Source organism: Capsicum annuum, chromosome 3 (genome assembly GCF_002878395.1).
Source record: "Capsicum annuum cultivar UCD-10X-F1 chromosome 3, UCD10Xv1.1, whole genome shotgun sequence".
In the NCBI taxonomy this organism is placed as follows: Eukaryota; Viridiplantae; Streptophyta; class Magnoliopsida; order Solanales; family Solanaceae; genus Capsicum; species Capsicum annuum.
Window position 1 is genome coordinate 243,564,627 of NC_061113.1, and position 22,056 is coordinate 243,586,682.

General features: G+C 35.1%; 2 protein-coding genes across 2 annotated transcripts; one reads left to right on the top strand and one right to left on the bottom strand.

Moving 5' to 3' along the window:
* Nucleotides 1-2: 2 nt before the first annotated feature.
* On the bottom strand, nt 3-8,149 carry LOC107862658 (tubulin gamma-1 chain). The gene is made up of 11 exons (XM_047409655.1): nt 7,704-8,149; nt 5,958-6,158; nt 5,291-5,402; nt 4,735-5,135; nt 3,517-3,570; nt 3,341-3,445; nt 2,844-2,918; nt 2,717-2,761; nt 1,972-2,100; nt 354-458; nt 3-258 (listed from the first exon to the last, which is right to left on the bottom strand). Exons 1-11 carry the CDS (start codon nt 7,830-7,832, stop codon nt 190-192), a joined length of 1,425 nt encoding a protein of 474 aa, XP_047265611.1. The 5' UTR covers nt 7,833-8,149; the 3' UTR covers nt 3-189.
* Nucleotides 8,150-10,501: 2,352 nt separating this feature from the next.
* LOC107862657 (kelch domain-containing protein 4) lies at nt 10,502-21,708 on the top strand. The gene is made up of 20 exons (XM_016708286.2): nt 10,502-10,737; nt 10,901-10,987; nt 11,445-11,513; nt 12,199-12,331; nt 12,467-12,513; nt 12,608-12,694; nt 13,151-13,212; nt 13,888-13,930; nt 14,029-14,109; nt 15,441-15,557; nt 16,184-16,289; nt 16,453-16,516; nt 16,689-16,731; nt 18,781-19,026; nt 19,108-19,269; nt 19,979-20,119; nt 20,235-20,387; nt 20,529-20,615; nt 21,267-21,335; nt 21,431-21,708. Exons 1-20 carry the CDS (start codon nt 10,606-10,608, stop codon nt 21,536-21,538), a joined length of 2,037 nt encoding a protein of 678 aa, XP_016563772.2. The 5' UTR covers nt 10,502-10,605; the 3' UTR covers nt 21,539-21,708.
* The last annotated feature ends 348 nt before the right edge of the window (nt 21,709-22,056 follow it).

A 22,056-nucleotide genomic window follows, 5' to 3' on the forward strand; every position in this document is an offset into this window, starting at 1 on the left:
GATTTCTCTAGAACAATTTCACATCTTACCAATGAATTTGCAAATGTTAATAACAAGACCAAATGACTAAACAAATAAGTTGAGCTCGAGTCCGTCACACGTAGTACAGAAGACTAATCAGGGTTAAATTTACACAGAACAAAGTCGACTTTTTTTCTGCAGAGTTGAAACAGGGAATAGTTAGCTTGCTCATAGAGATAATTTTGGATCAATCGTTCCACTAGCGTTTCCTTCGCCTGTTAAAGCATGGTCAGGATCCTGCACAAACAGAATAGCGCATTTGTGATGCAGCAGGTGAAATAAAAAGCAACACAGACTAGCTAGGATACTAGTACTAGCACAGTAGCACTCACCTCCATTCCCCATTTGATGTAATCTGGAGATTCGCAAGCCTTGTACTCGTCAACAAGACTTTCAATTACATCTCTAGATTCGTCAAACTCGGATAGATCATTATCCTGCCCATTATGCGTAAAAATTAAAGAGAGGAAAAAACTTATAGCAAACATCACCATAAATGCAACCAACAAAAGCTTCTACAAGAAAGTGCATGCAGCTCAAAGAGCAATCTAGGAGTTCCGCTTTGACAAATCATCCCTTTTTGAATCCTGCCCATTATGCGTAAAAATTAAAGAGAGGAAAAAACTTATAGCAAACATCACCATAAATGCAACCAACAAAAGCTTCTACAAGAAAGTGCATGCAGCTCAAAGAGCAATCTAGGAGTTCCGCTTTGACAAATCATCCCTTTTTGAATAAGGAAAAAAGCAAGCAGCTCAGCTGCAAGCTAAAATGCCCAAACTGGACATTGGACAAACGGACCATATGTGATATTGACATATTGATGCAATCTTTTCTTCAAATTTTTGAGCATAGGGAACCAAGGATTTTTAACTCCGCACAGAAGCATGGTTTTTGAAGTTCAACTTTACATCTCAATCTCATGCCCAAAAGTCAAAATATCACAAAGGAACTGTTCTATTCTCAAGATTTTGAGAATAGTACTTCGGAAAACCTCATGCTCCCTTCATCCCAATTTAGTGAAGGTGTTTGACTGGACATGGAGTTGGAAGGAAAAAATAAAGACTTTTGAAGCTTGTGATCCCAAATAAGCCATAGAAATTTCTGTGACTACAAATCATTTCATTAAGATTAAAATGGAAAGTTTGAAGTTAAAGTGTTACTAAATTTAGAAAGATGTTCTTTTGGGGACTGACTAAAAAGAAAAGAGTGTCACAGAAATTGGTACGAAAGGAGAACCACTTTTCAAATTTAGCTACTTGTTTCTCCATAACACACACAACTCTTTATTATTTGAGGAGTATTATCTAATGAAAAAGTAAAAACAAGATAATAAACAAAAACGTGTCAATCCAGGCTTTTAAGTGACGTATCTGTTAGTACGTGTCGTCAAATACATTAAACATATCTAAGTGTTCTCTTTTGTTTTCTAAAGGCCGTACATTCTTACAATGACAAATACTATTATTTTAATATGTAATTGGTCAGATATAGAATATCTGCTGCACACATATTCATCAATTAAATCTTAATATCATACTGCGTATGTCGTTGCTGTTGTTGTTGTTATATATCTTACTTAATATGTGGACGTCAGTTATAGACATAGATATTATTGTATAGTGACAGCAATATGAAAGGAGAAACCATGTCATAGTTTCCTATAGAAGTCGATAATTTCACTTGAAAATTTTTCAGGTTCATGCTCAGTTTTGCAGAAACACGGAGCACAGCGAATGTCTGGTCTGTTTCAAAAGCTAGACCCCAGCCAAATCCCGAGCTGGAATACAGCAACAACATTAAGTAAGGGAGGCTAATGTGCACGCAGACCTTATCCCTATCTTGGAAGGTAGAGGGAGGGACTGACTTCCCAATAACTAAACTATACGCTGTGCCTCCTCTTATTCTAAGTATATTATATCAGAAAGACAGAGTTGAACAGGAACTTACAGCAAACGTTGGATGATTCCTATAATTGTCAAGGAAGGCTTGTCTCTTTCTCAATTTGTCATACTGGGTCAAACACTTGCTGAATAAGTGACGGATACCTGTATGGCTGGCCAGCATGAGACCACTAACCTGAAACATTACAAAGCATACAGTAATATTAGACATCTTTAAGGAAACAAACAGCTTTACAAGGTCCAAACAACATTCAGGAAAGCAGATTTACAACAATGTGAAGACCAAGATAGTCAAACTTATTTGGCATGCCTCAGCTGATTATCATGTCAGGAACTGAAACAGAGACTATATTTGCCCATTACGATAAATGTGTTTTTCAAACATCAGTTACCAATATCTGATATATTTCCAAGTTTAAGAACTTGTGCTATAGGTCTGTTATTTAAAGTTCAAACTACAAACTTTGTAGACATGAACTTATGCTATAAGTCTGTTATTTTAAGTTCAAACTATAAAGTAAAAACTATGTAGAGATCTAGTGGATCAAGCATCAGTTTTGAAACACAGAAAGAACAATTACTTCATGCTGTCAAACTTACTTTACAAGTACAATATATTACTCCCTTGATTTGTTGGTAAGCTAATTACTGGACACCAAGCTTTGATTTTTACATTACTGTACATCATTAATCTCTAAGAAAATTATTTAAGCAGTTCATAAGTTGTACAACTCAGATTAACAGCCTCCAGCACAAAAGATTGAACAAGTAGACAAAGAACTATAGCTCACCCTATGAGCAGTTTGGACATAGGGGGACTTTCTAGATAAAGCAACCTGCAAAGGAAGGTTATGCAAAGTCAAGAAGTAGGATAGAGAAAAGTTAAATCTCAAAATTTATTATGGACAAAAGACCTGCCTGAATGCTTGCAGGGCCCCACTCAATAAAATTAACAAGCTTTCTTTCCCTTATTCTCTGCAGGCTTTCATGGACCTGATTCCCGAAACATCAAATGAGTAAGAAGCAGTGAAGTTATATGTACGCATATGTTTGTGTTGATATATGCTCTGAGCTTACAAAGTGGGAAACAGCTAACAGATGAGCAATAATTCTTGATCCCCAAGATTCATGAATATTAAGGAATCTTGATGTATGAAATTCTTATCCCTTTTGAGTGGTTAGGTGATAAAGCTATGTCTAAGTTGCAATCGAAATAATCTTGAAACTCCTTATTGGATGATTTATTTAGATTATAAAAATATAAAGCCATAAGTCAATGGACCTTCACAAAGAACTTACTATATAATAAATACAAACCCCGCATTTCTTTTTTCAACAATCAAACCTTTCTATAGCACGAGTAAAGAAAGAAAAGAATTAAACCACAAAAGTTGTTAAAAGATAAACATGAATACCTGAGTGGGATCTACTTCTCCTTGGATGATGTTTAAAATGGATATGTACTTAGCCTGACTGGCTTCCTTTGTTCGAGCATAGGAAGAAACCATGATATTCTTGGTCTGCAAAGTGAAAGTCCTTGAGTATATCTGAAAAAACTTCCAATTGGACAATATAGAGGAGGTTTCCAGACCTGAAGGAGCCTTCTCATTACATCAAGTACAGTTGTTTTCCGAATCACATTAGCCTGCCAACAAAAAAAGGATTATTAGCAATATGCTTCAGTTGCCACTACCGAATGCCATGATACAATTTTACTCATAGACAAAAGAAAAAAGGATAGTTGAATAGACAGTGAGGTAGTGGAATTAAAAAGAAAAAAACTATTTGTGAGATGGCTAATTTATCTTATTTTAATCATAGACCAAAAAAAAGGACAGTCGAATAAAGAGCGAGCTAGTGGAATAAAAGGAAAAACCCGTTCTTGAGATGGCTAATTTATCTTCTCTTTTTCTTGATAGCAGGGAAGTCTTTTTCGATGAAGAATATTATGAACAATAATGCGTTAACAAGCCCATATACAAGAAGTATACAAAAACGTACAAAATCTTACAGGATTTACATGATTTTCTACGAAAGTCGCCCAATCACCTATATGAAAAGTAACATCATTGGTGCACCAAAAAGAAGTAAGGGAAAACAGGCTACTTCTCAAGTGTACATAATCTTTTCATTTTTTGGGGTAACTAAAGTATCTCAGCCAGCTTACGCACACTTCGCATATAGCACCAATATTTGCCACCTCCCACCAGTGCAGCTACCTGGTAACTCTTCCCACCAAGGCTTAGACTGAGAAGAAATCATCTAGCATTCATATTTGGTCTACAGGGTTTTCACCTACTTCATAGACCACTAAGCCACACTCTTGGCGCACAACGTCACACTCTTGGTGCACCTTCAATCATCTTTAGTGTCACGCCCAAGGATCGAGGCATTTGGAGGTTACACAGTGCATGACCAAACTTCTCAGTCAAATTAAATAATGTGTCCATGAGAGAAGTTTTAACAGAAGCCTGTGGAAAATCCACATTTTCAACAAGGTAACAGATAGAATTTGCAATCAAAACCCCCGAGTACCCAACTATCAGAATCCAAAAAAAATAAAAATATACTTTCAAGTGATGCTTTTTGTAAAACCATTGGGATGAAAGTGGTCTGAACAATTGATCAATGGACAGCATGAACATGAGTTACTTAAAGTCCACATTTGAATTCTACTTTGTTCTAAGGAAAAAACAGACAATTGAGCTACTATCAGAGCAGTCATAAAAGGATAATAATCAGCAATCGCCAAAACAGTTACATTTAGAATATCTAAAGACACAGTGACAGATAAGAACAGATAGCTTACTTGACGTTCCACAGTGAGTGGTGTATATCCAGTCATAAGGAAATGGCATCTTGGTGTAGGTATCAAAGAAGCAAGGAGGCCAACCAAGTCATTGTTCATGTATCCCGGGTAGCGTAGTGTAGTTGTACTTGCTGACATTACAGTAGACACTAATGAATTTGTTTGAGTAAAGGTGGGAGTCGTAATATGCAGGCGTTCTACAGCAATTCTATTCAGTGCAGTATTATCAAGTACAACTACACAATCCGCATTCAATGTCAGGCGCTTGAGTGTCAATAGGGAATTGTAAGGTTGTACAACCACATCACTTGTCTCATTTTGGTTAGGAAAGACACTGTAGGTCTGGACAAGTTTTTTGCTGTAGCGATCATTCAGAGTCTCCAACAGATATGAACCCATACCTGCACTAAAGACGGTGATTAGCAACATGATTAATATCCACTCTGAATTCTGATACAATCACTCTTTTTTTTTTTTTTTGAAACAGGTAACTTCAAGAAACACTCATTCTACAGACGTTATCACAATCTGAACCAACTTAATAAGAGGAGTCAACCTGAGCCAGTTCCACCAGCAATCGAATGGCATAGAACAAAACCCTCGAGGCTATCACTGCCATCTGCTTCCCTGTCAATCATGTCCATTAGATCCTCCTCGTATTGCTTACCCTGATTAAAAATTTCAGAAACTATCAATCCAAGATCTCGGGACAACAAAATGAAAGGGTCATGAAGCACGCCAAGATTATTTGCTGAATAAAGACTCTACAATGGTACAAGTCCAGTGAATATCACAGAGAAAGCATACAAAACAGTTATTGAAAGTGAATAGATGGAGAGGTTGATGACATCTACTGGTTTTCTACCAATGTATCTCCAATCGAAACCGTAAAGGTGGTCAAAGAGAGGATATATTCTTTCAGAAACCAAGACAAGTCACGGTTATTATGAGCTTGGCTGATTTGTCCAACTTGACATCCAGCCCACTAAATTGACACTGAGAGTGCAAGTATTGCTTGTAATGTTGATAGAGAATCTTTGAGAATATGGAGATCTTAATAGAGGGCAATCAAGAAACTAGTTGAGAATATTTATATTTATGCAATCGCATTGGTTTGTCCATACATGTGATTAATCTTTTTCTATTAGTACCTCCATGTCTTGATTAGAAAAGTACTCAGCTTTACCATACTGAGACAAAGATTTAAAATAAAACAAACAGACCTGATGATATCCGCTTGCCCAATTATTTCCAGCACCTCCTCCATGATCTGCAATGAATACATTCTCGTGATTGTAGAGATTCCTATATTCACCATTTTGTATGCCATTAATTACTCTGGGCTCTAGATCCATCAATAATGCTCGAGGTATGTAGTGTTGGTCATCCGCTTGATAGAAAAATACATCTTTTCTATCACCTCCCTACAGTATTATATATTCATCACTATAGTAATGTAGGCTATTTATGTTGTATAAAAGACTGGTCTTAAGATGAAAATACAAGTAATTAATCACACACAAGCAATTGCGTACAACAAATAAGAACCTTTAGTCTGAGTGGATGAGGACCTGCAGATCCACCATTCACATGCATGTGTCTCAATGACACCATGGACACTAGGTAGCGGGAAATCAGATCAGAAAATGAAGGATAAAATTTATAATTTGCAGACAAATCCAGTTTCAAGTCCAGCACGACAAATTCCAAGCAAAACCACATAACTTTTCAAAAGTAAACTATGTACTGCTCTGGTGTAACTAACAAGGACCAATAATTTGGATAAAATGGCTCATTGTGGTACCAGCCAGATGTTTTACTTAAACAAAGTGATGTTTCTTTGGTATAAAATTCGAAGGGATGTTTAGCTTCCCATGTAGATTTCAAATTCCCTAAAGTAAATGGTCATACAACAACTCGACTAAACTGCCTCACTAACGGCTACATGATCAAACCATTAAACCTTTTTCTGAGTTGTCACTTGTAACTATCACCACTTGCATTTAATGCTGAACACTAAAGAGACAGACCTAAGTCCCTATGCATTTAAAAAGGTACTTTAATGTTGCCCCTTTTTTCTCTTCAATTCGCATTTCATTTTCCACCACCAAAAAAAAATATCCTTCTAAAGTAAATGAACTACAAGAGACTATGCCAGTTTAAACCAATAAATCAATTGTAAAACAAAATTGTCATAAAAGGCTTCAATTTCAAAATAAACAAAAATAAAAAAAGAGAGGTTGAACCTACAATACCCCTATTTAAATGTTACCTATGTTTTTTCCTTCCAAAATGAAATGAAAAAAATATACCTTAACAGATAAATCAGAAGTACAATGGAACTTGAACAGCAGAACACTATTAAGGCATGTGTGGTTCCTGGAAAATACCTTGAAAGTATGCGTTCGGATAGTTGAAATAAAGAAAACATTTTGTTCAAGAGAATTACTTTTCACAAAATAGTGAAACTCACTTCTTCTTTTTTTGATAACCGTGCTGCTCAGGCCAGCTTTCACGCAACTAGACTAACTCCACGCGATACCTTCCACCTCCCACCAGCAATAGGTACCATGTAACTCTGTGGACAGATGCTGAAATTTGAACCTGAGCCTCATGGTTCTCACCTCACTTATTGACCACTAGACCACACCTTTTAGTCCATTAGTGAAAATGACTTTGCTCACTAACTTAAGCACAGAAAATCATTTTCTTAAACAACTGTAGTTTCATATCACTTCATTCAACAGCCAGACAACAGTAATACACTATTATCAACATTTGATTTCTAAAAATTCCGCCAAAACACTATCCATTTATATATAAATATATAATCAAAACCTAATACATAATTACTCCACCTAAATTGTATTCGTACTTAAAATCAAAACCTAATACTTCATACAGACGCACTATACTACTTCAATTCAACATAACAAAGCGAACAAATTATATTACATTATATACTATACCTGAGTAGCAAAATCTTCAAGTATGCCTTCTTTACTAATACCGTGCTCGAGACATAGCTGTTTCCAGAACTCCATTCCAATCTGGTTCCCGCATTGTCCCACTTGCAGTGTGATAATTTCTCTCGGCATTTTCCTTCTACTTTTTTCACTTGCTGGTTCCGGCAGTGAACTGCACAGGTTATGGATCTGCTAGAGGAAGGAGAAGGAGCAATCGGAATTTACTTTACCTACTACTGCTTTGGCTTTGTGGGAGCCGTAGTCCGTACGGGGGTTTCGAAAAAGAAAAGAGGGAAAAAAAAAAGGCTTCCGAAATTATCACTCTATGGAGTTGTGTTATAATGGTGGGAATGTGGGACTACTCTGCCGGCTTAATTATGACTTATGGTAGGTTCTAAACTTTATGAAATTAGTCATCTATCACCTCTATTTAAAGTAAGTTTCAAAATTGCCTATTACCTACGCTCTACGCTCTTATTTTTTAATCTAACCTATGAAGTGTGAAAATACCAGATAGGGACGCAGGGGTGATCACGATTTGGTTAGAAATGGATTTAAATTAAATAAATTAATTTTATTTAATCTTGATTTAATTTGTATTTAAATTTTAAAAAATCATTATATTTCGTTTGAATTTATTAAAAATAAATCAAATCGAACGGTATATTAATTATATGTACAAGTTTTATAAATTATATATAAAGAATATATTGTTTTTTATAAATACTTTATATCTTCATTTATATAATGAAATTTGCACAATAAGTTCATCTATTAAAAGAAAATTATGAATCCAAACCCACTTATTTAAATAAACAATTGTGAGATTCATCTCACTATATATTCCTTGTATTTCTTATCAACTTTACTCAGTTGATTAAATGTATAGATCTTTAAATATTTTCTTCATAATTCAAGAAAAATGTAGCAACCGTAATAAAAGATTAAGGATTGATTATAAGTTGAAAAATGATGTAGAATTCTTTTCTAGTTGTAGAGGAAAAACAATTAGAAAAACATTGTTTTTTTAGAAAAATTAAAAGAACCGGATTAAATCGACAACAACCAAACTAATGGATATGAATTATATTTAGTTTGGTTTGATTTTAATAATTGAAAAAACAACTAAATTGGATTAGTTATGATTTTCTCCCAAAATCAATCCAAATCGAACCATGAACAACCTAGTATTAGGTATGTGCGTTATTCGGATTAAATTTTTAAAAAAATATATCTAATATGAATTTAATTTTTTATTTTATTTTGAATTTTAAAAATAAAAAATAAAATAAGAAATTAACAATGATTAAATTTTATATTTTGTTGTTGGATATGAATTGATATGCTTCTGAGTATTGTCTTTTATACCTTTACACTTGACTTATATTAAAATTATATTGAAGATATTTAAAATTAGTACTTCTCCTTGTGTGTAATTTTTCTCTCTTTTGTTATGCAAATATAACTATTTGATTGTATTAATTATTTGATTTTATATAATTGAAAAGAGAAAAATAAAATTAAAAATGATTTATTTTAATTTAGATTGAGATGCATTTTTTTGTTTTTAAGTCAAAGACCGGCAAATTGAAGACAACTCTCCTAAATAATAGTTATAGATCATTATATTATATGAGATGATTCATCACCAACATTTCATCATCTTCTCCATCCCTCGATATTTTTAATCATTTTTATTTATTATAGAATATATTTTTCTTAATTTAAAATTGATAATCACATGTTTTGCATCAACGTTTACTTTTTTATTTATGAAATTACGCACGTTCAAAATCAGTATTCTATGTATATCGACAAAACATTTCTGATATCCAACAATCATTGGTCACCTAATCATCATTCTATGAGCAGTTATTTTTCTTAAAATTTATCAGTCGATCAAGTATATTGCAAAGCCGTACACTATTAATAATTGCCAACTATGAAAAAATTTAAGAAAGAATAATTAAAAAATACACAAAATTATATTTACAATCTCGATAAATAAAATTACTTTGTTCTATTTACTTTGTGATTACGATTTATTTTCCATATTCTTGAAAATTTATTGCAAAACTCAGTATCATAAGATTTAATCATACTATCTTATTATGATACAAATTAACATTATAAGGTTTAATCGTACTATCTATTGTTATTGACCATTATATTCGTAATAATGTATTTGGACACTCCCTGCACTATTCTAATATATAATAACACTAATCATGTTCACCTCTCAAAAATTATCTTTATTATGTTACAAATCCACTTTATTTCCTTCATTTCTACCTTTTCTCCTACCTTTTATTTTGCCACATAAAAAAAAATATTTCTACATAACTAATGCCACATTTAATTCACACTATTAAATAATACTCATGTTAAGTAGTGAGAAAATATACGCATCATTCATGCAAGTTAAATATAAAATACTAATTGCATCGTATTAACAAAGCAATAATCAAATGATAAAAGACTTGATTAATTAATTTTTTAATTATTCCTACATTTTTATCATACACAAGTATGAGCTATTTTGTGAAATTTTACTCCTATTATATACCAAAATTATTATAGTGGTTCAATATTATGTCCCTTAAGTAAGAGATTGAAGGTTCGATTTTCGCATTTGGCGAATGGAGCAAACTCTGTGATCAGTTTACTACCGCAAAATGTACTGATCAACAAACGAAGGATTAGTATCACGGCTGCCGACTAATTGTGTATACCTTGGACACCCCCCCCCCAAAAAAAATAAAATACATGAATCATTTATTATTAATATTTTAAACTAACCCATATTGCCCGACCAGGGTATAAAACGCTGAATAATTTCGACAAAGGGTGCGAAGAGTGAGCCGCCGGAACGAAGAGCAGCAGGAGATACACAGTGAACAAAAAAATGGGGAAGAAAACAAAGAAACCAGGTAAAGGCAAAGAGAAAACAGAGAAGAAAACAGCTAGAGCTGAAGAAAAAAGAGCTCGTAGAGAATCCAAAAAACTCTCCCCTGAAGACGACATCGATGCTATATTGGTATCCACTTTTTACATAACTTGGAGCATAACCGGAGTCATGATTTTTACTTTATAAGTTCGGAATTGTAATAATTTATTCCTACATATTAAATGAATTTTTAAACACAAGTATAGAGCTTGAACTTGTAATGTGTATTTGAAAATTGTATTTACATGAACAGCTGAGCATACAAAAAGAGGAAGCTAAGAAGGAGGAAATTCACATTGAAGAGAATGTTCCTGCACCTTCTCCTCGATCCAACTGTTCGGTAAAATAAACCATCAACACTTCGGTTTTATTTATGATGAGTTCAACAATATCAATGAAATTAGTCTGCTAGTGATTTTTTTTTAGAGTAAAGCATCTAATACTCCTCTGAACTATGACCAAATTTGCTACGACAACTCCAACTTCACGGGATACTATTAACCCCTGTACTAAATTTTAGCAATATTTTTATCAACCTTTTTAGCTGCCGTGGCACCTTTGATGTGGGCTCGATTTTATGAAATAAAGGTGCCATGTCAGCATAAAAGGGTAACAAAAATAGGCTAAGGTTGAGTTCAGGAGGGTAATAGGACCCTTGTGAGGTTGGAGTGTGTCGTAGCAACTTTGACAAGGTTGGAGTGTGTTGTAGCAACTTTGACAATAGTTCGGAGGGGTACAAGATCCTTATTTCTTTTTTTATTTAATATAACTACTTCCTAATTAAATGGTGTTTGCAGTTGAATGTTAATCCATTGAAGGAGACTGAATTAGTTCTCTACGGTGGTGAATTTTACAATGGCAACAAGGTAAGGTATTGGTAATTTTTGTCTATAGTTCTTCTATATATGTATTTTTTATAAGATAAAACACAAGCACGTAGAGTGGAAATGACAAGAATATAAATGAGGAAATTAGTAATGTGAGAGTAATTCTATGTAGACTGTAGTTATAGTTTGATACTCTTTCCCTCGAAAGTTCCCATTGGAATACATATTCCGGCTTTTCTCTCTCTGTGTGTTTTTCGACTTAATGCTGCAAGTTTAAGGAACTTTTTATTCGCCATCTAGCTTTGTAGTGATCGATAATCTTTGATTACGGACTACTTATTCATAAAAATGTGGTGGACTAAATAATACTATATGTGTTAGTTCTTTTGCCCATTTGCGTCTCAAGGTTCAGTTTAACTAATTTTGGAGCTGTATTGGAGTATAAGAATTCCTTAAGGATTTTTTTTTAATTCATTTACAAAATTAACCGAGAAGTACTATAGACTGCAGGTTGTCCATAGTAAAGCAATAAAAAAAGGGTCTTTTTTCAAATATCATTTTGTTTGGCTCTCGTGATGCCAAGAGGGACAACTAGTTTAGGAAGAAGGAATTATTTATTAATGGTTAGCATTAAGTTCCATTTTTCCTTGATTGTTTTGATAGACTAGTGTGTGTTATATTTTTCAACTGATGAGTTGGAATTTATGGAATTGGCTAAATGCAGACGTTTGTATATGGCGATCTCTACCGGTATGATGTGGAAAAGCAAGAGTGGAAGTTGATTTCAAGCCCTAACAGTCCGCCTCCCCGCAGTGCACACCAAGCCGTTGCTTGGAAAAATTATCTTTATATTTTTGGTAAAAATCCAAAGTCTGTATAATGAGTATACTTTTTAGCATTCACAACTTTGTGGATCTTAATATATGCTTTTGAGTTCATACCCCATTCCTTTTCCGTCGTGGTTATTGATATAATTGTTGTTATGTAATTAGGTGGTGAATTTACATCTCCTAATCAAGAGAGATTCCATCATTACAAGGTAGAATCCATTATTTATCCCTGGAATGTCACGCTTCTGTCTTTGATCCAATATTTATAATGTATTGTATATCCTTTTGTAATTTGTATTGCAGGACTTTTGGGTGTTGGACTTGAAAACAAACCAATGGGAACAACTAAATTATAAAGGGTGTCCTAGTCCACGTTCAGGTCATCGCATGGTACGTTCAGCTTTCGTTGAACTAACGGAATTCTTGATAAACAGTTGTTTTTGGTTCCCATTTGGTGTTTGGTATCCACTTTGGGGATCAACTAGTTTGGATTCAATCCGGGAAGTCCCACTTTGGGTTGGGAGGGGGGGGGGGGGATGTAAAGCACTCCCCAGGAAAGGTGACTCCACTCCCAAGTCTCAAACCGAGACCTCTAGTTAAGGATGGAGGAGCTACCACTGCACCACAACCTTCGGTGGTGATAAACAACTCTTTCTTGCTTACAATGCCCTTTTTTTGTATTATGTGAAAAGAAAATATGAGGATGTCTTCTATGAAAATAGACAATACGAGGATGTCTCAGTCTGTTTATTCTGTTTGAACTTATGAAACATTCTATTCAGGGGAGTTGATGCACAACCAAACAATTTACCCAATTTACTTCATGCATTTCTTGGCTTATTGCAGATTTTGTACAAGCACAAGATTATAGTTTTTGGAGGCTTCTATGACACTCTTAGAGAAGTCAGGTGGTTATTTTTGCCTTTGTTAAAGTGTTGCAATTTACTGAAATTAATATGAGAAGCTTTCAATGATCTATAAACCAATATTCTATTTTGATTAGTGATTTTTGTCAGAGTTCCTAGTGTCTTTGTGACTGTCTAGCAGCTTTCCGCATTCTGCAATGAGCTTTTGGAGTTGTGAAGTTAGCTCGAACATATTCTGCAAAATGATTCTTTCTAATACAATACTGTTATATATTCATAGCAACATTCTTCCCTGCTATGTACTCTTCTGCAGCCATCGTACCTTCACCCACTCGAGGTATGGTGAGATCCAGATCCAGGCTTTGCAGAGAATGGAGGCAAAAACTCATATATTAGTGACAAAACAATCTACTTACTTCGCTTGTAGGGCAGAATGACTTGTTGAAAATTTCAGACAAGGTCTGGCATGTGTCTTGCGGATTCTTGTAGTATATCCATAAATATAACAGGATATTTTCTTATAAAAACATCATGGAATATTCTCCACTGATTCATTTATCGCTTATTTATTCTCTGTTTTAGCTCAGTTGCATAGATGCCTGCTAATATTATAACAATTAATAAATGCGTCCAAATGAGGCTCTAACCTAGTTGTCTGGACATAAAGTGATCTTTTGACGCGATTTCTAAAATTTGCAAAACCTCTACTTATTGCAGGTATTACAATGATCTGCATGTATTTGATCTTGATCAATATAAGGTGAGTACAGATATAATGGACCTGACATTTCTGCATTTTTTCTGGTCTATGTGTTTAACAAGTTCTCGATGCTAATCACCGTGATATTCGCGCTACAGTGGCAAGAGATAAAACCTACACCTGGATGCATGTGGCCGAGTGCTCGAAGTGGCTTCCAGTTTTTTGTTTATCAAGATGAGGTGAATGATCAGCAGGAGTATCTTGCTCCACCACAAATTGCCCTGCCTGTCATCTTTGTTTGACTTTTTGAGGTGTCTGGAATGAATTTATAATATGCTGCCACTGTAACTAGCTAATGGGGTTTAATACTGTTCAAATTCTGTTGCATTCTGTTGAGCTCCTACCTTCTAGGCTTCTCCCGCTCCCCCATCCCCTGCTATAGACTAAGATATTGACTTTGAACAAGTAGTGCTTACTGATATTCAAGGTTGTAGGTATCACTGTAGAACATATCTTTAGATATCTGACTATCTGTAAACTCAACTGTAAGTAAAATTTCTTGTTGTTCGTAGTATTTTCTTCTTTGATAGTAGTTAACCTGTACTTCTATACAGCCCAAACTGTAGAAAATAATAAAAAAAGGAAGCCTAAGGATATTTTTGGTCTACTTGCCATAACTCATCGGGATTGGATCAGATAACATCTTCGGGAGTGAGTAATGAATATGTTAAAATATTAGTATGTCTGTAAGTATTTTCTTTTCTATTTCCCCCCTGTTTTTTGAAGGTCTCCAGCATATCTTGATGCTGTGGAATACAACATTACCAGTTTTAAAAAATAAAAAAATTAACATGTTAAAATATTATTCTTCGACCTTCTTTATGTTGTTTGAAGAAGTAAGGATAAAAGGAAGGTTGGCAGAATTACTTGTTTTTGCTTGTGGAACAAAAGCTACAAAATGAATAAAAGAAGGGTGCTCTATTATTGCCAGCATTTGGTTTATTTGACCAAAATATTTGTATAAATCTCAAGGGACGCTCTATCATTGCCAACATTTGGTTTATTTGATCAAAATATCAGTTTACATTTCAAGTTTGTTTAGAGATCTTTTATCTCTTCTATTCCTTTTCGGTTCCTTCTAATAGACAAGGAGAGCACTTCAGGTGGGAAATGAAGTTGCAATTTCCGTTCTTTTAGTTTTCCATCCTCCCTGTTCAGCAAATTAGTTCCTTTCTTTCTTTTCCTATATCAGTGAGGTGGAGCTGTTTACACCCCTTGGCCAAAAATAGGTAATTAAATAAACCTGGTAAATCTCATGTATCTTTGAATTCCTTCTTACATATAACCATTGACTTCTCTATTTCCTTGAATTTAGTAATTGGTTACGTGTTCATTCAGTTTTTCAATAATGTTCTTTTAGTTGCATGACTTATCTTTTGCATTATATGATCTGTTTCCGTTAGCGTTGTATAGAGAACTTTTCAGTAATAAAGTTAGTCTCTCATATTATATGCTTCTTTGGTGGTAATCACATTAATTGGTTCGTAAGTCCATCTTTTACAAATTTCAGATATATCTATATGGTGGTTATTCCAAAGAAGTTTCATCTGATAAAAGTGGCTCAGAGAAAGGAATCGTTCACTCTGACATATGGTCCCTTGATCCTAAGATGTGGGAATGGAACAAGGTTTATGTCTTCTTGTTTTCTTAATGTACTTTCGCCTCCATCTCCCCATCCTCCACCCCTTCCTCTTCCCCTTCAAATTTTTTGGTGTGGCTGTCGATGTTGTAGCATATGGGTTTGAACCATTTGATGACCATAAATGTCCATATGGTCACAGACTTTTATTTCACGTATAATTTATTGATGTCAAATAGTCACAGACTTACAGTCAAATGAAACCAGAGATAACCACATTTGACAATGATAAACATAAGTATGCTAAGATGTCCTCACCACTCTAAGACTAGTATGTGCAAAACTAAATGCTAAGAACACAAATGGAATTAAAGCACATATAAGATTATTACATAATCGACCTTAGATTGACATGTATTGCTTCAAAATGTACTTACCCTAGCTGAATGACAGCAATGCTTGATATTGACGGGAGTGGGATACTGCCTTGCTTCTCTTACAAACTAGAGCACCATCTGAAAGATTCTCTAAAAGTCTGAGTTCAGTTTATGTTTGTTACTGTTGCTCAATTTATTTTACTGACGTGTTGAGAGAGTTCTTTTATTGTGTTGTGCCAATAATTTTTCCCTCTTCAGAACTTGGCCTTTTATTAAATTTGTCTTGCTGCATGTAAGGTCAAAAAAAGTGGCATGCCTCCCGGGCCTCGTGCTGGCTTCTCGATGTGCATCCATAAAAAGCGGGCTATACTATTTGGAGGTGTTGTGGATATGGAAATGGAAGGTTGATTATCTTTGTATAAGCATATCTTGCAGCCTTTGTGCTTCTTTTCACATTCTTTTGCTCTTTTAACTTTTAAAAAGACAACTTTCGGAAATAAAGGAAAATGATGCAATAAGATGTCAACGAAATGCAAACAAAACTTCTGACTCTATGTTCTATCCAGGTGATGTTATGATGAGCTTGTTTCTGAATGAACTTTATGGCTTCCAATTAGACACTCACCGCTGGTAAATGCCTAGTCCACTACTTCGTATTTTTCTTGAGAAATGTTTTACTCTTTTATTCGTTGGCACATGTGACATGCCTATTTTTCACATTCTTTTTTCATCATCTTTTCGCCTTGCAAAGTAGAGTGCAATGCTACATTCTTTTGGAGGTTAATATTTATTCTGCATACAGGTACCCATTAGAGCTGCGGAAGGAGAAAGCTACAAAACCTAAGGTACTAGCATTATTAGCTTTTAAAATTGTCTCAGATACCTGCTTAAACTACTGTTTAGGGTCACCATACTCCTCATGCGGTGCCTATCGAAGCGCTGTTATACATGTGGTTAGTGACTTTTTCGTCCATGACAATAAAAATCAATGTTCTCCCACAAATTTCATTTTCTTTTGTTCTTTGGGTGCAATAGTTTCGTGATCACCAGAGTAATTAGGGAGGGCAGTTAGAGGTGCTAAAACTGCGATTCAAAATTTCAAACAACACTTAGACAGAGCCTAGCTTAGAAACTTCTGCATTCTACATCACCAAGAGGGTTGTGAAGCTCCTCTATCTCAGGGAGAAATGTAGAAAACAAAGTAGTGACTTGTACTGTGGAACTGGTCTAAATGAAGAATACTGAGCAAAAAAGAAACCCAAAGTCCAAAGGTGAATGCATGACAGATGACACATAATCGGTCTATTCTTGCATGGGACATAAGTTTGTCTTGGGCTGTTGTATGCGAACATTTTAGTAACCAGATACTTAATAGTCACAATTACATTGACGTCCTCATCAAGATAAAATCTATGGATAATTGAGGGGCATGCCTTGGCATCTTAGTGCTTGCACTGGAACCATGGAAGTGTCCAGCAGTGCTGCACCTAGCGTTATGGTTTAAGTGAAGCTGGATGAGTCTTTAAAAAGCACTAGATCATATCTTATTGCATGGGTAATTTTTAAAAAATCATATTGCATAATTCCTCATCTTATTTTGTGTCCAACCTAGATTTGAACCAATTAAAGAAAGCTGGCCATTTGATCCTTGGGTAAGTTGGGTTGCTACTATTGCTCAACCTGCAAATCTCTTGAGTAATATTTTTCCTTGTCAAACATGCTCTACCTGCTCACAGCCGGCCTCTTTTGAGAACTGGGGTGTAGCTGAGCTGGGCTAACTTGCAAGCCATTCGTGCCTGATTCTGCACTTTCAAGATCGACGAAGCCAAATAGCAATCGGCCCAAGCCTGAACTTGTTGATGCCTGACTTGTTAGGCGTGCTAGCCTAGCCGAGCTTGCCCAGTATTTCCCTAATTCAAGCTTAAAGTACTACTAAATCCTAAGCGTGGCCGTGTCTCTAATTTCACCTTTTTTCTTCTCTCATTAGCCATAGCTGTGAACTCATGCCTCTTTCCTTGAGGTGAGTCCGGGCTGCCTCTTCCATCCACGCATTCATACTTTTTCATCTCGGTCACTGTCATTCAGATCTCTTCCATTTACAACTCTATGCAGCAGCATCTGTTTTAGCTTTTCAAAGTCACTTCTCAGTTTTTCCATGCAAAGCACAAATGCAAGCTTTATGTTTGCAAGTGCTAGGTCAGATATCTTTTATTTTGAAGATAGAGAAGAATAATTTGCAAGGATATTTTATTTTAAATTTATTAGAGTGAAGTTTTTCATAGTGATTTTTCAAGTTCTAACTAAAGGAATAGTTATTTTTGGTTAGGAAGCAGAAGGTGCTATTTTGTGATTTTCTATAATGATTTTTGTGTTCTAGTTGTTCTGTTCTATTGGGGTTTGGCTATATGGGTTTGTTGTATGTTTTTGGGTTTCATTTTGTCCACCTTAATTTCTTCTTCTCAGATTCTACACCCTAAATAAGTAGGCTCTCCATTTTTAGTTCATTGACGTTGTTTTCGGCATCTGTTTTTTCATTCTGATAGAAGCTGATGCCGTGATTCAACTGTGCTTAATATTTTGGAGCATACCGTTGTGCTTGACATTTTTGACCATACCAAGCAAACCCGAGTCCTATGGGATGAGGTTCCAGCTAAGCTCAAACACCTGAATTTGAGGTTCAGTTAAGCTCGAGATCTAGCTCAAGCAGATCTCAAGCTGCCATCTAAATATGCAAATCTGTAAATTCTCACCTTTGGAGGCATTCTCATCTCTGCCTTCTGAAACACAAAATGTGTTTCTCTCTCTCTCTGTGTATTCTATAGCATATATGTTATTGTATCTCTAGAAATGGAATTTGATTGATAAAAATAGTGTTTCATTGGATCTGCTTGCAGCAAAAGCAAGTTTTAGATGAGCAAGCTGATAGCATGGATCTTGATAGTAAGACAAGTCCAATGGAAATTGATGCAGACGATGAAGATGAGGACCTCGATTCTGAAGAAGATGCCAACACAAAAAGCGATATCAAAAAAATGTCTTTGAACATGAAAAGGAATGTAACAATTGATGATGGCAATGAAGCTTCTAGATCTGAGGCTAGCTCTAAATCTTCAGCCGTGCAACATTCAGCTTCAGCAGATGTCAGTTGTACTGAATAATGTAATATCTCAATCATATATTTTTGTTTGCTTCTCGTCCTATGATGCATGTTCATATTTCAGGTAGTAAAGCCATGTGGGCGTATCAATGCATGCATGGCTGTGGCAAAAGATACCTTATATGTCTACGGTGGCATGATGGAAATTAGAGATCAAGAACTTACTCTTGATGACTTACATGTTCTTAATCTCAGTAAACTTGATGAATGGAAATGCATTATCCCGGTTAGTTAATATTTTTCTGTTGTTGTTTTGGCCCCGTCTCTTTCCGTTCAGCTTATCTAATTCATGAGTTTATCTTGCCTCCATCTCCCTGCTCCTAGTTTTCACTGCCAAGACCATAATTATTTGGTTTCTTAGGAAGCAAGTGTCCTAGTTGATTATTTTTCCTATTATCATTCCCAAGAGGATAGATTGTCTCTTATATGTACCTATTCTGTCTTCATAACAAGTTCAAGCAGCTGGTCATCTTCACCTGTCATGATGCAGCATCCTTGTATATTCTGACTTGCTTTACCTTTTGAAATTTTAACTTCTTTGCCTATCCAATGTAATGCGCTTCAAAAAGACATTAACTTACTAAGTGAACTTTTTTTTTTTTTTGCCGACAAGACAAGAGTATGGTTCATCAACCAGGTTCTGCTGGACCTTGCAGAAACTATTTTGCACCTTACCCCGTCAAATGGACAACTACTTGTGTGAAAAAAAGGACCAACTACTTGTGTAGATATAATAATCAAATGAACTTCTTGGTTGATGCCAAAAGCCCTAGTGCACCTAATTCTATTGCCAACCATTTGAGTGATATTTTCCAAGTTGTTTTAATTGGAAGTAAAATCATCACTTGAAATTGTAAAAGATGGTGAAAGTCATATTGCAGACTTGTGTTTGCTTTTTCTGTGATGCCTGGACTTATCTTTAGATTTTCCGGCAGGCATCTGAGTCTGAGTGGGTTGAAGCGTCAGATAATGAAGATGATGATGATGAAGATGAAGATGAAGATGACAGTGAAAATGAAGAATGTGAGAGTGTTGTTGATAGCGACGAGGACACTGATGAAGAGGATGATGCTGAGGTCTCTTTTCTTAACCGAATGCATTAAGCAGACTAGATTTTCATCAAATATCCTATGTCATTTTCCCAAATAATTGTTTGGAAACATAATATGTTGTAATCTCACCTTTTTAAAGGCTAGGAATGGTGCATCAACATCACTTGAAACTGGAGATGCTGTTGCCATAATCAGAGGTGAAGGGAAAACACTGAGAAGGAAGGAGAAACGAGCCAGAATTGAGCAAATTAGAGCCAGTCTTGGTCTCTCTGATGCTCAAAGAACACCAGTGGTAATCTGACTCTGTTTGAGCAACAAATCTGGTCATTTTTAGATAAGCTTAATTTGAATGACTAGTTATTGATTTGTGCACTACATTTAACTCGGACAATTTTCTCTACTCTAAATTTATTGCCCTTTTATATTTGTGAAGCCAGGGGAGTCTTTGAGGGATTTCTACAAAAGAACAAATATGTACTGGCAAATGGCTGCATATGAACACACACAACATACAGGAAAGGTCAGTTTTAGTTATCTTAATTATTGGAGGAAAATAACACATTTGATTCTTTTTCCTTTTAATAGAACTACTATCGAAGGCGTCAAATGGAAAAGGAGTGGTGTCCAAATAATTGTGCAGGGAAAATTACTTTCTACTACGTGTTTATGTTCATTTTAAATTGCTTAGAGCTTCATTTGAAATATATTAAATTGGGAGGAAATTCAGCACAATCAAGTTACCTATGTATCATCCCTGAAATGAAGAAGGATCACATAGGTGGCATTGCTTTATTTTATATATAATGGAGTGGAATGACTCAGGTAGATAACGTGATATGAGTTGGGTTGCTGGAGATTGTGATGGTGAATCAGTGATAACGTGGGGAGAGATAGAGAGAGCTTGATCACTGAACAAGAATTTAGAGAGCATGGGAGGTACACTGTGAGGAGATTATACATGAAGGGTACCATATGCCAAGAATGAAAAGGCAGTATTGTGGCTGGCCTTGAGGATGTTGGATTGACAGGCTTTCCAGATTACTAATGTTCTCTTTATGCTCATACATATATACATATAATTTTTATGCAATTGATGTTTTCAAGTTTTGTGTAAATCAGCATATTTATATATATCTGCGTGAGCTCTAGTGTTGTTGTCTTGTCACTGTAGGAGCTGCGTAAGGATGGTTTTGATCTTGCTGAATGTCGGTTCAAGGAGCTCAAACCTATCCTTGATGAGGTACGCTAGAAAATTATACATATATTCTGTTATATGCTTGACATATCATGAAGTGATCAATGTTTTGACATGACCTCCAATGGGATAAATTGCAGTTGGCTGTTCTAGAGGCGGAGCAGAAGGCGGAAGAGGCAGAGGGACCTGAAAAGAGTAGTGCAAAGAAGAGAGGAAACAAGAAAAATAAAATGGTAGCATTCAAGTAGTCGCCTAGTTCGGACCCAGGGCTGGCTCAAGGGTGACGTTTGTGCTTTAGGCCTTTAAAATCTCAAGGCCTTAAAAAAAAATAAAAATTTAATTGTTAATTCTATAATTTTATTTTATGTTTGACAATATTGAATATAGTAATTCAATAGAAATATTTTGAAAATTTGAATTAAACTACTCAAATTTTTATAATAATAAATAATATGTTTACAACAACATCCAAGGTAATTTATTGAAAAGCATAATTAACTTATTATTAACTTGAATCAATTCTTACTATTATAAATAATAATATTAATATGTGAACCTTAAATTACTTTAATCTCTTTCGTCGTGCCCAAAAGGAGAACATTGAAATGCTAGTGTAGTTTCTTTCATCAAAACAACTTCGAATCGTCTTAGTTGTCTATGAAGAGATCAACTTCGAATCGTCTGAGTTGAGTTGTCTATGATAAGTATTGAGTCGCATCAACTTTGAATGTCTTAGTTGTCTATGATAACTATTGAGTCGTCTTAC

Coding starts and splice junctions, on each gene's coding strand:
- LOC107862658 (XM_047409655.1), bottom strand. CDS start 7,832: ATGCCGAGAGAAATTATCACACTGCAAGTGGGACAATGCGGGAACCAG. Junction 2,101..2,716: donor ATGTCCAAACTGCTCATAGG/GTGAGCTATAGT, acceptor GTAATGTTTCAG/GTTAGTGGTCTCATGCTGGC. Junction 459..1,971: donor GGAATCATCCAACGTTTGCT/GTAAGTTCCTGT, acceptor CATAATGGGCAG/GATAATGATCTATCCGAGTT.
- LOC107862657 (XM_016708286.2), top strand. CDS start 10,606: ATGGGGAAGAAAACAAAGAAACCAGGTAAAGGCAAAGAGAAAACAGAG. Junction 11,514..12,198: donor AATTTTACAATGGCAACAAG/GTAAGGTATTGG, acceptor GGCTAAATGCAG/ACGTTTGTATATGGCGATCT. Junction 16,290..16,452: donor TGTGGATATGGAAATGGAAG/GTTGATTATCTT, acceptor TGTTCTATCCAG/GTGATGTTATGATGAGCTTG.